Source organism: Haliotis asinina, chromosome 3, assembly GCF_037392515.1.
Source record: "Haliotis asinina isolate JCU_RB_2024 chromosome 3, JCU_Hal_asi_v2, whole genome shotgun sequence".
Lineage (NCBI taxonomy): Eukaryota > Metazoa > Mollusca > Gastropoda > Lepetellida > Haliotidae > Haliotis > Haliotis asinina.
In genome coordinates, this window is record NC_090282.1 from 4,720,069 (window position 1) to 4,732,712 (window position 12,644).

Below are 12,644 nucleotides of genomic sequence, written 5' to 3' on the forward strand. Positions count from 1 at the left end.
AGAAAGATGGCAAGTTTGGACCTTAATCTAGTTGACATCATAAATTATCTAGAAACCTGAAGCAAGGTGTATAATAATCAATGATTACTGGAAACCAGCGTTACTGGTGAAGGTATTACAGGTTCCAGTAGGCAAATGTTTCTCAACTTCCTTAGAGGATTGGAAGAGCGTAATGACTGACCAGTCTCTCAGTGTCATCAAAGAGGGATATCCAGTTCAATTTGCCAAGAGAGCTCATTTGTATGACATGTTCTTATACATTCACATCCTTCTAAGGAATGTCTCCCATGACCTTCAGTGACTACATGAAGTCTGTCATTGCTGCCTAGCCTCTTTCTTGGGAAGAAGGGAGAAAAACTGGGTAGGGCTTGGTTTGGTTGCCTGACAAATATTTGCTCTGAGTTTGACACTGATCATAGATTGACCAGTTCACTGCTTTTTTTCTCTCCTGCAGTATTTGAAATGTAAATGACTCAATACCAGAATACCACAGCTTGCCATTCAGCCGCTTCCATCAATGGCCGATAACACAAACTAGTATTATTCCCCTAGATATTTCTGCTGACAAATTATTGTTTGTAGATTGATGTTAAGGCAAGATAACATGTGCGTGTGTGTGTGCATGTGTCTGTGTTTGTGTCTGTGTCACACTACCCATCAAAAGTTTAGACTCTTAAAGGACTCAGTATATGTTAGTTTTATATATATGTGGTTACATCAAAGATGAATTTCTCCACTCGGGGGAATCAACTGCAAACATTATGTAGATGACTTGCATGAGGATCATGCATCAGATTGCTGAATTCAGATATTGTGCATGAGAACAGCTGCATTTTGTTGTGAAGTTATGTTGTATCATTTTTGGAACTCATGACAATAATCTTTTCAACATTACAAATTTGTTTTACTATGCATACCTTTAAACAGTCTGGATGTTGCAAAATCTAGTTTAGAACAGTTGCCTCAAATAAGTGACTACATTTACACTAGTGAATGTAAACTTTTGATTAGCAGTGTACCTGGAGATTTGGAAATTGAAAAGAATATTATCATTGTAAATGGAAAGGTAGTGGGTAATGAAATATTTTCTTGCTTGTGGTGAAATGTAACATCATGTTTGAACATTTATCAGTAGCATTCTTCTTGGTGGTCATGCTGAAGTGCAAAACGTGTTTGAATACACTCCTTGGTACACAATATATATGTTTCTGTTTGTCAGTACACCGCCAGTAAAACTCTTTCTGTATGTCAGTACACATGTCAGTAAAACAATTTCTGAATGTCAGTACAGACACCAGTAAACTGTTTCTGTATGTCAGCACACATGCTGGTAACACTGTTTCTGTATGTCAGAACACGTCAGTAACACTGTTTCTGTATGTCAGCACACATATCAGTAAAACTTTGAACTGTATGTCAGCATACATGTCAGTAAATCTGTTTTTGTATGTCAGTACACATGCCAGTAAAACAATTTATTGTATGCCAGTGCAGACACCAGTAACACTGTTTCTGTATGTCAGTACACACACCAGTAACACTTTTTCTGTATGTCACTACACATGCCAGTAACACTGTTTCTGTATGTCAGTACACACGCCAGTAACACTGTTTCTGTATGTCACTACACATGCCAGTAACACTGTTTCTGTATGTCAGTACACATGCAAGTAACACTGTTTCTGTATGTCAGCACACATGCCAGTAACACTGTTTCTGTATGTCAGTACACATGTCAGTGACACTGTTTCTTTATGTCAGTACACATGTCAGTGACACTGTTTCTATATGTCAGTACACATGTCAGTGACACTGTTTCTTTATGTCAGTACACATGCAAGTAACACTATTTCTATATGTCAGTACACACACCAGTGACAGGCTTCCTGGTGACAGTCCAAACTGGGGACAAGTACGACTGTGGTACGACAGCCAATGTCTTCATACAGCTGTTCGGGGACAAGGACAAGACAGGTTTGTGATAGGTTCATGTTGATTAAAACCACACCAGCCATAGTTTAACTACTGACATCACAATGTAAGTAAAGTCTGTCCAGAGAAAGAATATTGTTTGACACCATTGTCAGTATTAATGTGATATTCAGTATACTTAAAGATTAATGTGTTGCAGTCTTCTTATTGGTCACACTGAGAGTAAAGGGGCACACTCAGCTACATTTGTAAGTACACTGTACTAATGGTACACATGTATGTCAGTAAAAGTCAAGAGGCAGCCACAGTGTCAGAAAGCAACCTGCGATTACAGAAATGTCAAGAAACATTGTCTTGAAGCCAATGATGAGTCGAGTTCATTAGAAAATTTTCTCAACAGAAGATGCATTCATACAAGTTCTTGTTCTTTGACAGATGAATCCATTTTCAGAAAAAATACCCCTGAAGAATGCCTCAGACACATTGTTCCAGAGAAACTCAAAGGATGAATTCAAACTCCAAACTGTAGACATTGGCACCATTACTAGTATCAGGTGAGTCTCAGCAGATTACACTGGAAGCTCAGTCATCCATAGCACTTTGTTGTACAGAGTTGCATTCTTAAGGCAACTGAATAAGTGGTAAGCATATTTAAACATTTAACTACTTCACTCACCCTTTGTAAATTATTCTTGATCTGCCTCTGTCATATGCCTTGTTTCATAATATCTAGCCTGTCTTAACTTCCATAAAAGGCTAATGTTCCTGAAATGAGATATACCTGTCCTCAGACATGTGGGTTTTTCTTCTGTAGCTCTCCACTCTCTGGACTCATTCGTAATCCTTGGCTTAGTGGCTTGGTGGTTTTATCCACTAGGGTACAAAGGATCACTGTGAGCAATAAGATTGTTTCTCAGTGTGAACTGTGTATTTCTCGCAAGATGGCTAGTGTGGGCACCGCACGTGCAGGGCATGGTCAGCGTGTGCAAAGCATGTGCATTGCCCTTACAAGGCAAGGCGTCAGCTGCCAGTCTCATCCCAGTTGGTTTCATCAGTGAATATCAAATATTGAAATTATATCTAAAGTATATATCTTTAGTCGGCTTATAAGTTGGATATAACATGACCCGTGGGCAGTATTGAAAAGAAAGCCTGTTTTCCTCGGGAAATGCGTTCAGCCCTTGGGTATTTCCTAAGGGAAGCGGGTTTACTTTTCAATACAGCCCACAGGACATGTTATATCCTACACAGAACCTATTTCCATTTGACCACAGAGACAGTCAGACTGCATTTCACAGACAGGAACGTAACAGTGATGTAGGTTCTAGAGTGAAGGAGAGGGAATTCAATTCCCAGCCATGTTACAATGTTATAAGCTTATACTTGTAGTTCCCTGAGCTGACTCAGTGTGCAGTGTGTGTAGGTTAAGTTGTGTCACAGTATGTCAGTTGGCAAGCTCAGTAGCATTGGCATCAGACCACACGGTTACAAGCAAACATATACCTGCATGCATATGGCCATATTAGTGTAATAATCTTGAAGGGACATTAAACCCCTTTCACTTGTGTCTCAACCTAGACTTGGCCATGATGGAGTGAGGCAGGAGGACAGCTGGTTCGTGAAGAACGTTGTCATCCGTACACCCATCCTGGAGCTGGCCACCAACTTCAACTGCAACTGCTGGTTGTCAGCACACAAGGACGACCAACAGACAGCCCGGGTTTTCTTCCCCCAAAGCAGTCAGATGAAGGGTAGGTTATCCCTAGAGATATAGAATGGGAAGGTTGTCCCCAGACAGATGAAGGGAAGGTTGTCCCCAGACAGATGAAGGGAAGTTTGTCTCCAGACAGATGAAGGGTAGGTTGTCCAAAGACAGATGAAGGATAGGTTGTCATCCACACTGATCTAGGGTAGATTGTCCCCAAACAGACGAGGGGTAGATTCTCCTCAGACAGGTGAAGAGAATGTTGTCCCCAGACAGATGAAGGGTAGGTTGTATCCAGACAGATGAAGGGAACGTATGTCATATTTGAGATTATACTTTCTTAGTAAAGTACAAATTCTTTTTTGATTGAGTCCCATCCAGGATTCGAACCTGCACCCCCAGACTCAGGCACCTAATCATCAGCACACGAAGTAGGCCGCTCAGCCACCACGACTTCCACAAAAATGGAAGTCGGACAACTGGTAGTTTGATTGGCTGTATTTATTTGATAAGGTATTCATGGTGTGGTGATAATATGGCCCTCCTCTGTTGCAGGTACCCTGAAGGAATACTACAACCCACTGAGTGACAGCATCCAGCCTCTGTCCCTACAGCAGTGGAAGGACATCACAGGTCACAGCGGCGAGATAGGTGTGGACTCAACACAACACTCACTACCAATACACACATGCACTGTTGTCTGTTCTGTGTCCTGTCCCAGACACAGCAGCGAGATAGGTGTGGACTCAACACAACACTCACTACCAATACACACACACACTGTTGTCTGTTCCGTGTCCTGTCCCAGGCACAGCAGCGAGATAGGTGTGGACTCAACACAACACTCACTACCAATACACACACGCACTGTTGTCTGTTCCGTGTCCTGTCCTAGGCACAGCAGCGAGATAGGTGTGGACTCAACACAACACTCACTACCAATACACACACGCACTGTTGTCTGTTCCGTGTCCTGTCCCAGGCACAGCAGCGAGATAGGTGTGGACTCAACACAACACTCACTACCAATACACACACGCACTGTTGTCTGTTCCGTGTCCTGTCCCAGGCACAGCAGCAAGATAGGTGTGGACTCAACACAACACTCACTACCAATACACACACGCACTGTTGTCTGTTCCGTGTCCTGTCCTAGGCACAGCAGCGAGATAGGTGTGGACTCAACACAACACTCACTACCAATACACACACGCACTGTTGTCTGTTCCGTGTCCTGTCCTAGGCACAGCAGCGAGATAGGTGTGGACTCAACACAACACTCACTACCAATACACACACGCACTGTTGTCTGTTCCGTGTCCTGTCCCAGGCACAGCAGCGAGATAGGTGTGGACTCAACACAACACTCACTACCAATACACACACGCACTGTTGTCTGTTCCGTGTCCTGTCCTAGGCACAGCAGCGAGATAGGTGTGGACTCAACACAACACTCACTACCAATACACACACGCACTGTTGTCTGTTCTGTGTTCTGTCCTAGGCACAGCAGCGAGATAGGTGTGGACTCAACACAACACTCACTACCAATACACACATGCACTGTTGTCTGTTCCGTGTCCTGTCCCAGGCACAGCAGCGAGATAGGTGTGGACTCAACACAACACTCACTACCAATACACACACGCACTGTTGTCTGTTCCGTGTCCTGTCCCAGGCACAGCAGCAAGATAGGTGTGGACTCAACACAACACTCACTACCAATACACACACGCACTGTTGTCTGTTCTATGTCCTGTCCTAGGCACAGCAGCGAGATAGGTGTGGACTCAACACAACACTCACTACCAATACACACACGCACTGTTGTCTGTTCTGTGTTCTGTTCATGCTGCAACTACTGCTCATGTGCTGGTTCAAAACTCCCATTACCATTGATGATGCACCTGAATAGTAAATCTCAGTGGTAGATTAAAATATACCCTGTTTCTATTTCTTTCAGTTAAAGATTTATGAAATTTTTGTATTTTTCCAGATGAAAACAAGGCTCCTCGTTTTGCTCCAGTGTGGCTGTTTCATGAGGTGAGATTCTGAGTGAGTTAGTGAGTTAACCTTTTTCAACAACTTAAATTAATATGATAGGAGAGAAAGATATTTAAAGTTGACACTGTCGATTACTGGAGTAGCGCTGCACATGCTCACCCTGACACCAGGTGTGTGTATTTGACTGTATAGAGTGGTCAGTTGCCCTGGACACACTTATCCTAACATCAGGTGTATAGGCTTGATCATATGGAATGGTATATGCAGTCAGTAGCCCAGGACACACTCATCCAGGGGTCAGTGTATGATACAGTAGGTTAGGACATGTCCACCCTAACACCAGTGGCCATATGCATGTGTCAAGTATAAATTCCAGTCCAGGTGTAAGTAAAATGTGCACTCAGTAAAATGTGCACTTGGTAACACATTTTGGACGTAGCTAAAGTTGCACCAATCATAGCGCTCCATATTTGCACCACCTTCCCAGCAAATGTAAGCCAGGCATATCCCTGTAATGGTGGCACTCATATACCGATATCATAGACAACAGTTCTACACAAACCATATATTCAGAGACTGGTCAAACCTTTTAGAAATATACATAGACTTTGCTCTGTATAGATGATTTAGAGTCAGGAAAAATGACATTTTCAAGACAGTGGAAACAGTCAAAGATGATTATGGCTCGTACCTCAATTCCACTCTAAGCACTTCCTGAAAGCCTGCTGCCAAAATACAGTCGAACCCCATTTATCCGGACGTTTTGGTTTCACTCAAAAATCGTCCGGATAGCGAGACGTCTGGTTAACTGGATCAAACAAGCAAATCGTGAAAATTAATTGATAGCAAAAAAATTTCATATCATATCAATATCATATCAATAAATCAACAGTCAATAGTAATAACAGTGAATCATCATAACATATGAGTGTACCAATAATACATGGAAGGCGGAATGCAGGTTACCATTTGTCAGGTTGTCTCAGACGTAATCATGTAGTGTGTGGAGCTTCAGGTGGTTAGATGAAAAACATAAATCGATGACAAGAAGTCTCTATTTTGCCAATTGCATATTCTCTTTTTTAATTTTAAATGAACTAAAAACATATGACATTGCGTTGAACTTATGCTGTTTGCAGAAAGTAGACATCCAGATGCGATCACATGACTTAGATCATGTGGCAGGCTATTTTCAACTTGCATCGCAACAGATAGTAGGGGTTGGTTTATAAGTGTTATATACAATATAGTGTAGTTTACCTTAATCCTGCTTAACATGTGTTTCCGTTACTGATGAGATGTTCTCACACCCGCCAAATCCTAATGAACAACCCGAGTGACACGCTTCCCTAGTGTTTTGATGGCTAATTAATCACTTCACATCAAATGCCTTCTGACAGATTAAGAATGAAATCACACAGTCATGCGGTAAACAGTATTGACGTTGCACAGATCTCTCCGTGTGGATAATTGGATCATTTTTCAATGGAAATCTAAGGGAATAGTTTGAACATTCGCCATCTGGGCCTGGAAGCGCGGGGTCTGGTTAAGCAAGCACAATTAATGAACGTAAGTTTCGTTTCACAAAAAATCGTCTGGAAGGTGGGGTTTCCGCATATGTGGGGTCTGAGTAAACAGGAGTCGACTGTACTATGAATACTGACCATTTATGATATGAATGTGACCCATCATAATTATTATTCAAAACAATAAATGTTGTGACCCAATAACAATGATTACTTAATTAATAATACAGTTTACAGAAAATAGACTCTCGTAACAATGGTAAGTCCACACAAAGTCTTAGTTACATTATATGAAAGTTAGGAGTTGAGATGATACTTATTATCTCCCTTCCAGACCCAGCTGCAAAACGACTACAGATCATATCTCACAAGCGACATCCCCAATGTGAACAGCCTCATTGTGTCTTGCACAGAGGTGCCCCTACCATCAGGTAAGCCTTTCAGTTGTCAAGTGAATCATTTAACTGCCAAACAAACTGTTTGATTGTCGCATGAACTATTTCATTATGAAGCAAATAGTTTTATTGTCAAGTGAACCATGACGCCAGTCATTTGTTTGGCAAGTGAACCATTTGGTTGTTAAGAGAATTGTTTGTTTGGGAAGTGAACCGTTTGATTGTTGATAGATCTGTTTGATTGTCAACTGAACTATTTAGTGAACACTTTCATTGTCAATTGAGACATTTCCTTCTGAATGCTGATAAGCTGCTAGAGTCCATCTGACTGCTTCTGTCACTCCAAGCAGGTAGGGTGAGTAGTTAATAGCCCAAATTTCAAATGTGAAGAATCATTTTTATTCATTCATCATTTCTTGCAATAAATTCAGATGATTTAGTCCTACATGACATTATTTAAAAAATACATGGAGACATCATTCTTTACACAGAATGAGATCAGTTTGGCAATGCTTTCACACTACTGTGTATGGTAGATGATGATACGTTGAGTATTATTGAACATTCTTGCGGTTGAGTTGAATATTCTTGCTGTTGAGTGGTGTATGATGATACGTTGATTATTGTTGAACATTCTTGCGGTTGAGTTGAATATTCTTGCTGTTGAGTGGTGTATGATGATACGTTGATTATTGTTGAACATTCTTGCGGTTGAGTTGAATATTCTTGATGTTGAGTGGTGTATGATGATACGTTGATTATTGTTGAACATTCTTGCGGTTGAGTTGAATATTCTTGCTGTTGAGTGGTGTATGATGATACATTGATTATTGTTAAATATTCTTGCACTTGGGTGATGAAATATCATATGTTGAATATTGTTGCAAATGAGATGTTTTAAGTAATATGTTGCACATTGTTGCAGTTGTGTGGTGTAGGATGATGAAGATGCGAGACAAACTGGAGAGGATTCTCTTCCAGTATGACAGCATTGACTTTTCAGGTGAGCTCACATGTAGTATTACTTGGTGGAGCATGATGGCACTAGCGTCACAATCAGCTCTGGAAAACATGCAAACAACATATAGACAGTGAACACTGACAAGGCATATAGTGAACAATGAATGACAGTGAACAGTAAACAACATACAGACAGTGAACACTAAATGACAGTGAACAGTAAACAACATACAGACAGTGAAAACTACGCAAAATATGGTCATCGAACACTGAAAAACATGTAGACAGTGAACACTGAAGGACATATAGACAGTGAACAATAAACAACATACAGACTGTGAACACTAAACAAAATATAGTCAGTGAACACTACACAAAATATAGTCAGTGAACACTAAAAAACATATAGACAATGAACACTAAAGGACATATAGACAGTGAATAGTAAGCAACATACAGAAAGTGAACACTAAACAAAATATAGACAGTGAATACTAAAGAGAATATAGTGAACACTGAATGACAGAAATTAACACTAAACAACATATCGACATTGAACACTAAAGACATATAGCAAGTGAACGCTGAAGGATTTAAAAACAGTGAACACTAAAGGGCATATGGTATATTATATCAAATGGACTCAGTCCATCTGTGTGTGTCCCCTTTGTCTTATACATATAAATTAAGTGCATGTCTGTAAACAATACAAGTCAGCAGCCAAACAAAATTCCGATTCTTTCATCCTATACCCCCAGGGAGCTCCACTGTCTTGCTGCCACAGCAGGTGAGTGAGCTAGAAGCTGATTGGCCTTCTCCTCAGCTGATGACCAAGCCCACCAACATGCACCCACTATGTTACATCAGAGGTGAGTGCTGTCACAGTAATACCATCATTTCAAGGCTATCTGAGGCAATTCTATTACTGCAGTGTTAACTTTGAAAGCAAATATCACATGTGAATCTATGTCCTATCAAATATTGTATAATTTTTATTCCTTGTCTTAACGCATGCTTATTATGCTCATTTCTTCCCTCTATGCAAAGATTGTGGAACACTTGAAACCGCTTGAAGTTAGCTTCTTTTGAAGCTGATATAGAATCACCTCCACCCATGAGTAGCATCACCACTTTCCAGCAAATATTGTCACATGACTTGCCATGCTTGTCACTCTCTCCTTCATCACCCATTGAAACGGTTGGAGGCACTAGAGTCCCTATACAGCATTTATATCCTTTAATATTTTGGTCCTTTAGACAAATTTTAGAGTTACGCAGCTTTTGGTCTGTATTATTTATCATTACAATATGGAATGGCTGTTAAAGTATATGTAACTTTGATGTTTTGGGACATGTATTTCATCACATGAGATTACTATTTCATTTGTTGAAATTTTGCTCCAGGTGTAGGTACCAGCTGTTTGTGGCTGATCCTCATTTATTACATCCTACTTGCACACTTGTTTGTTCATCCAGTCTTCAGTGTCAACACAGTAAGAATTTGTCTGATACTGAATTTAGTATACAATTGTTTACTGTTCAGAGATGTGCAAAGCACTGATTACAAAGGCATGCTCAGGGCATGTCCAGCTAATCGGTTTATAATGCATCTAGTAACCGTGTGTTAACTGCTGTTGATGTTTGTAGTCAATCACCTAACTTTCCCCGGGGACAGGGTCACGACATCACAGAAGCTGCAGCCAAGTCACAGAAGAGACCATCTTCAGACTTGGGGTCATCTCAACCTTACTAAGAAGCTGGAGTCATCTACCACAACCAGCGTAAAGTCTTCAGCATCTAGATCTTCATGTCAGCAGTCAACTACGATTACACCTTCAGCGACTGTCACTGGACCTTCAACACAGACATCTGGGACAACCTCCCCATGTTGGATGCATCATCTGCAGCATACATCGCAGACCTTCGACACTGAGCTCATCATGAACACTTCACCGAACACACGATGTACATCATGAAATGCCATTTTGCAGAGGTAGAAAACTCCAGTTATCAGGGATGACAGTAGCGTGCAGGATGCGCAGGCGGAACGGCACTCTCTGATGAAGAGGATGTTTTGGACGACTGCTTGCGTTCAAGGAAGTCATCACCATCTACTGCATCATCTTGTCATGGTCTGGAGGAAGCATTCTTCACCTACACAGCTAGTGAACACACACATGCAAGTTCTACTCTCTCCATTTCCACTATGACTGTGGAAGTGTCTTCTCAGTCTACTCACCTCAGTGCAGCATTTGACCTTAGGGGAAGCCTACAACTATGTCGCACAGAGACGTATTTGACAGTAATCTCTATGTAGATGCATCTTTGCAATGCTGCGTAGCTGACCTAGACAACGAAGTTGCAGCTAGAACTTGATCAAGGCACAAACACTCTCCACGTCAACAGCATCTGCACATAAAGTCATGATACATTCCAGGTGCACAGAATATCATGGCAGACACTCTATCATGTCGCCTACAACCATATCCAACAGAGTGGATGCTACATCAGGAGGCGTTTTGGCTAGTCAGTCATACATTTAGATCAGTTGGATCATACAAATGGACCAGTTTGTTAACAAACAGATACCAATGTTTGTATCTCCAGTACCGGATCTGCTTGCATGGGCGACAGATGTTTTCAGCATGTTGTGGGAAAGACTGAACGCTTACACATTCCCACCTCCAGTCTTACAACCAAAAGTCATTGTAAAGACACAACAAACGAGGATGCTACAACTGACTTTGGTTGTGCCTTCCTGGCCAGTGATAGAATGGTTCCCAGTAATTAGTAGGACAACCATCATTGGAACTACCAGAGCGGAAGAATCTACTCGTTCATCCACACCAAGCCGTCATCATTCCAGCTTTAGGTATGGATTATATCAAAGCCTGTTTGAAACATCAAGAGCGGAAGAATCTACTCGTTCATCCACACCAAGCCGTCATCATTCCAGCTTTAGGTATGGATTATATCAAAGCCTGTTTGAAACATCAAGAGCGGAAGAATCTACTCGTTCATCCACACCAAGCCGTCATCATTCCAGCTTTAGGTATGGATTATATCAAAGCCTGTTTGAAACATCAAGAGCGGAAGAATCTACTCGTTCATCCACACCAAGCCGTCATCATTCCAGCTTTAGGTAGGGATTATATCAAAGCCTGTTTGAAACATCAAGAGCGGAAGAATCTACTCGTTCATCCACACCAAGCCGTCATCATTCCAGCTTTAGGTATGGATTATATCAAAGCCTGTTTGAAACATCAAGAGCGGAAGAATCTACTCGTTCATCCACACCAAGCCGTCATCATTCCAGCTTTAGGTATGGATTATATCAAAGCCTGTTTGAAACATCAAGAGCGGAAGAATCTACTCGTTCATCCACACCAAGCCGTCATCATTCCAGCTTTAGGTATGGATTATATCAAAGCCTGTTTGAAACATCAAGAGCGGAAGAATCTACTCGTTCATCCACACCAAGCCGTCATCATTCCAGCTTTAGGTATGGATTATATCAAAGCCTGTTTGAAACATCAAGAGCGGAAGAATCTACTCGTTCATCCACACCAAGCCGTCATCATTCCAGCTTTAGGTATGGATTATATCAAAGCCTGTTTGAAACATCAAGAGCGGAAGAATCTACTCGTTCATCCACACCAAGCCGTCATCATTCCAGCTTTAGGTATGGATTATATCAAAGCCTGTTTGAAACATCAAGAGCGGAAGAATCTACTCGTTCATCCACACCAAGCCGTCATCATTCCAGCTTTAGGTAGGGATTATATCAAAGCCTGTTTGAAACATCAAGAGCGGAAGAATCTACTCGTTCATCCACACCAAGCCGTCATCATTCCAGCTTTAGGTAGGGATTATATCAAAGCCTGTTTGAAACATCAAGAGCGGAAGAATCTACTCGTTCATCCACACCAAGCCGTCATCATTCCAGCTTTAGGTATGGATTATATCAAAGCCTGTTTGAAACATCAAGAGCGGAAGAATCTACTCGTTCATCCACACCAAGCCGTCATCATTCCAGCTTTAGGTAGGGATTATATCAAAGCCTGTTTGAAACATCAAGAGCGGAAGAATCTACTCGTTCATCCACACCAAGCCGTCATCATT

At 41.4% G+C, this 12,644-nt stretch overlaps 1 protein-coding gene across 1 annotated transcript in view; it reads left to right on the top strand.

The window, feature by feature from the left end:
• The window catches only part of LOC137279159 (uncharacterized), a 92,226-nt gene that overhangs the window by 31,383 nt on the left and 48,199 nt on the right, over positions 1-12,644 (top strand). The window contains exons 24-31 of the mRNA XM_067811639.1: positions 1,864-1,974; positions 2,384-2,486; positions 3,511-3,683; positions 4,193-4,288; positions 5,634-5,680; positions 7,502-7,598; positions 8,488-8,565; positions 9,281-9,391. Coding sequence (XP_067667740.1) covers positions 1,864-1,974; positions 2,384-2,486; positions 3,511-3,683; positions 4,193-4,288; positions 5,634-5,680; positions 7,502-7,598; positions 8,488-8,565; positions 9,281-9,391 — 816 coding nt within the window. The remainder of the gene's footprint in view (positions 1-1,863; positions 1,975-2,383; positions 2,487-3,510; positions 3,684-4,192; positions 4,289-5,633; positions 5,681-7,501; positions 7,599-8,487; positions 8,566-9,280; positions 9,392-12,644) is intronic.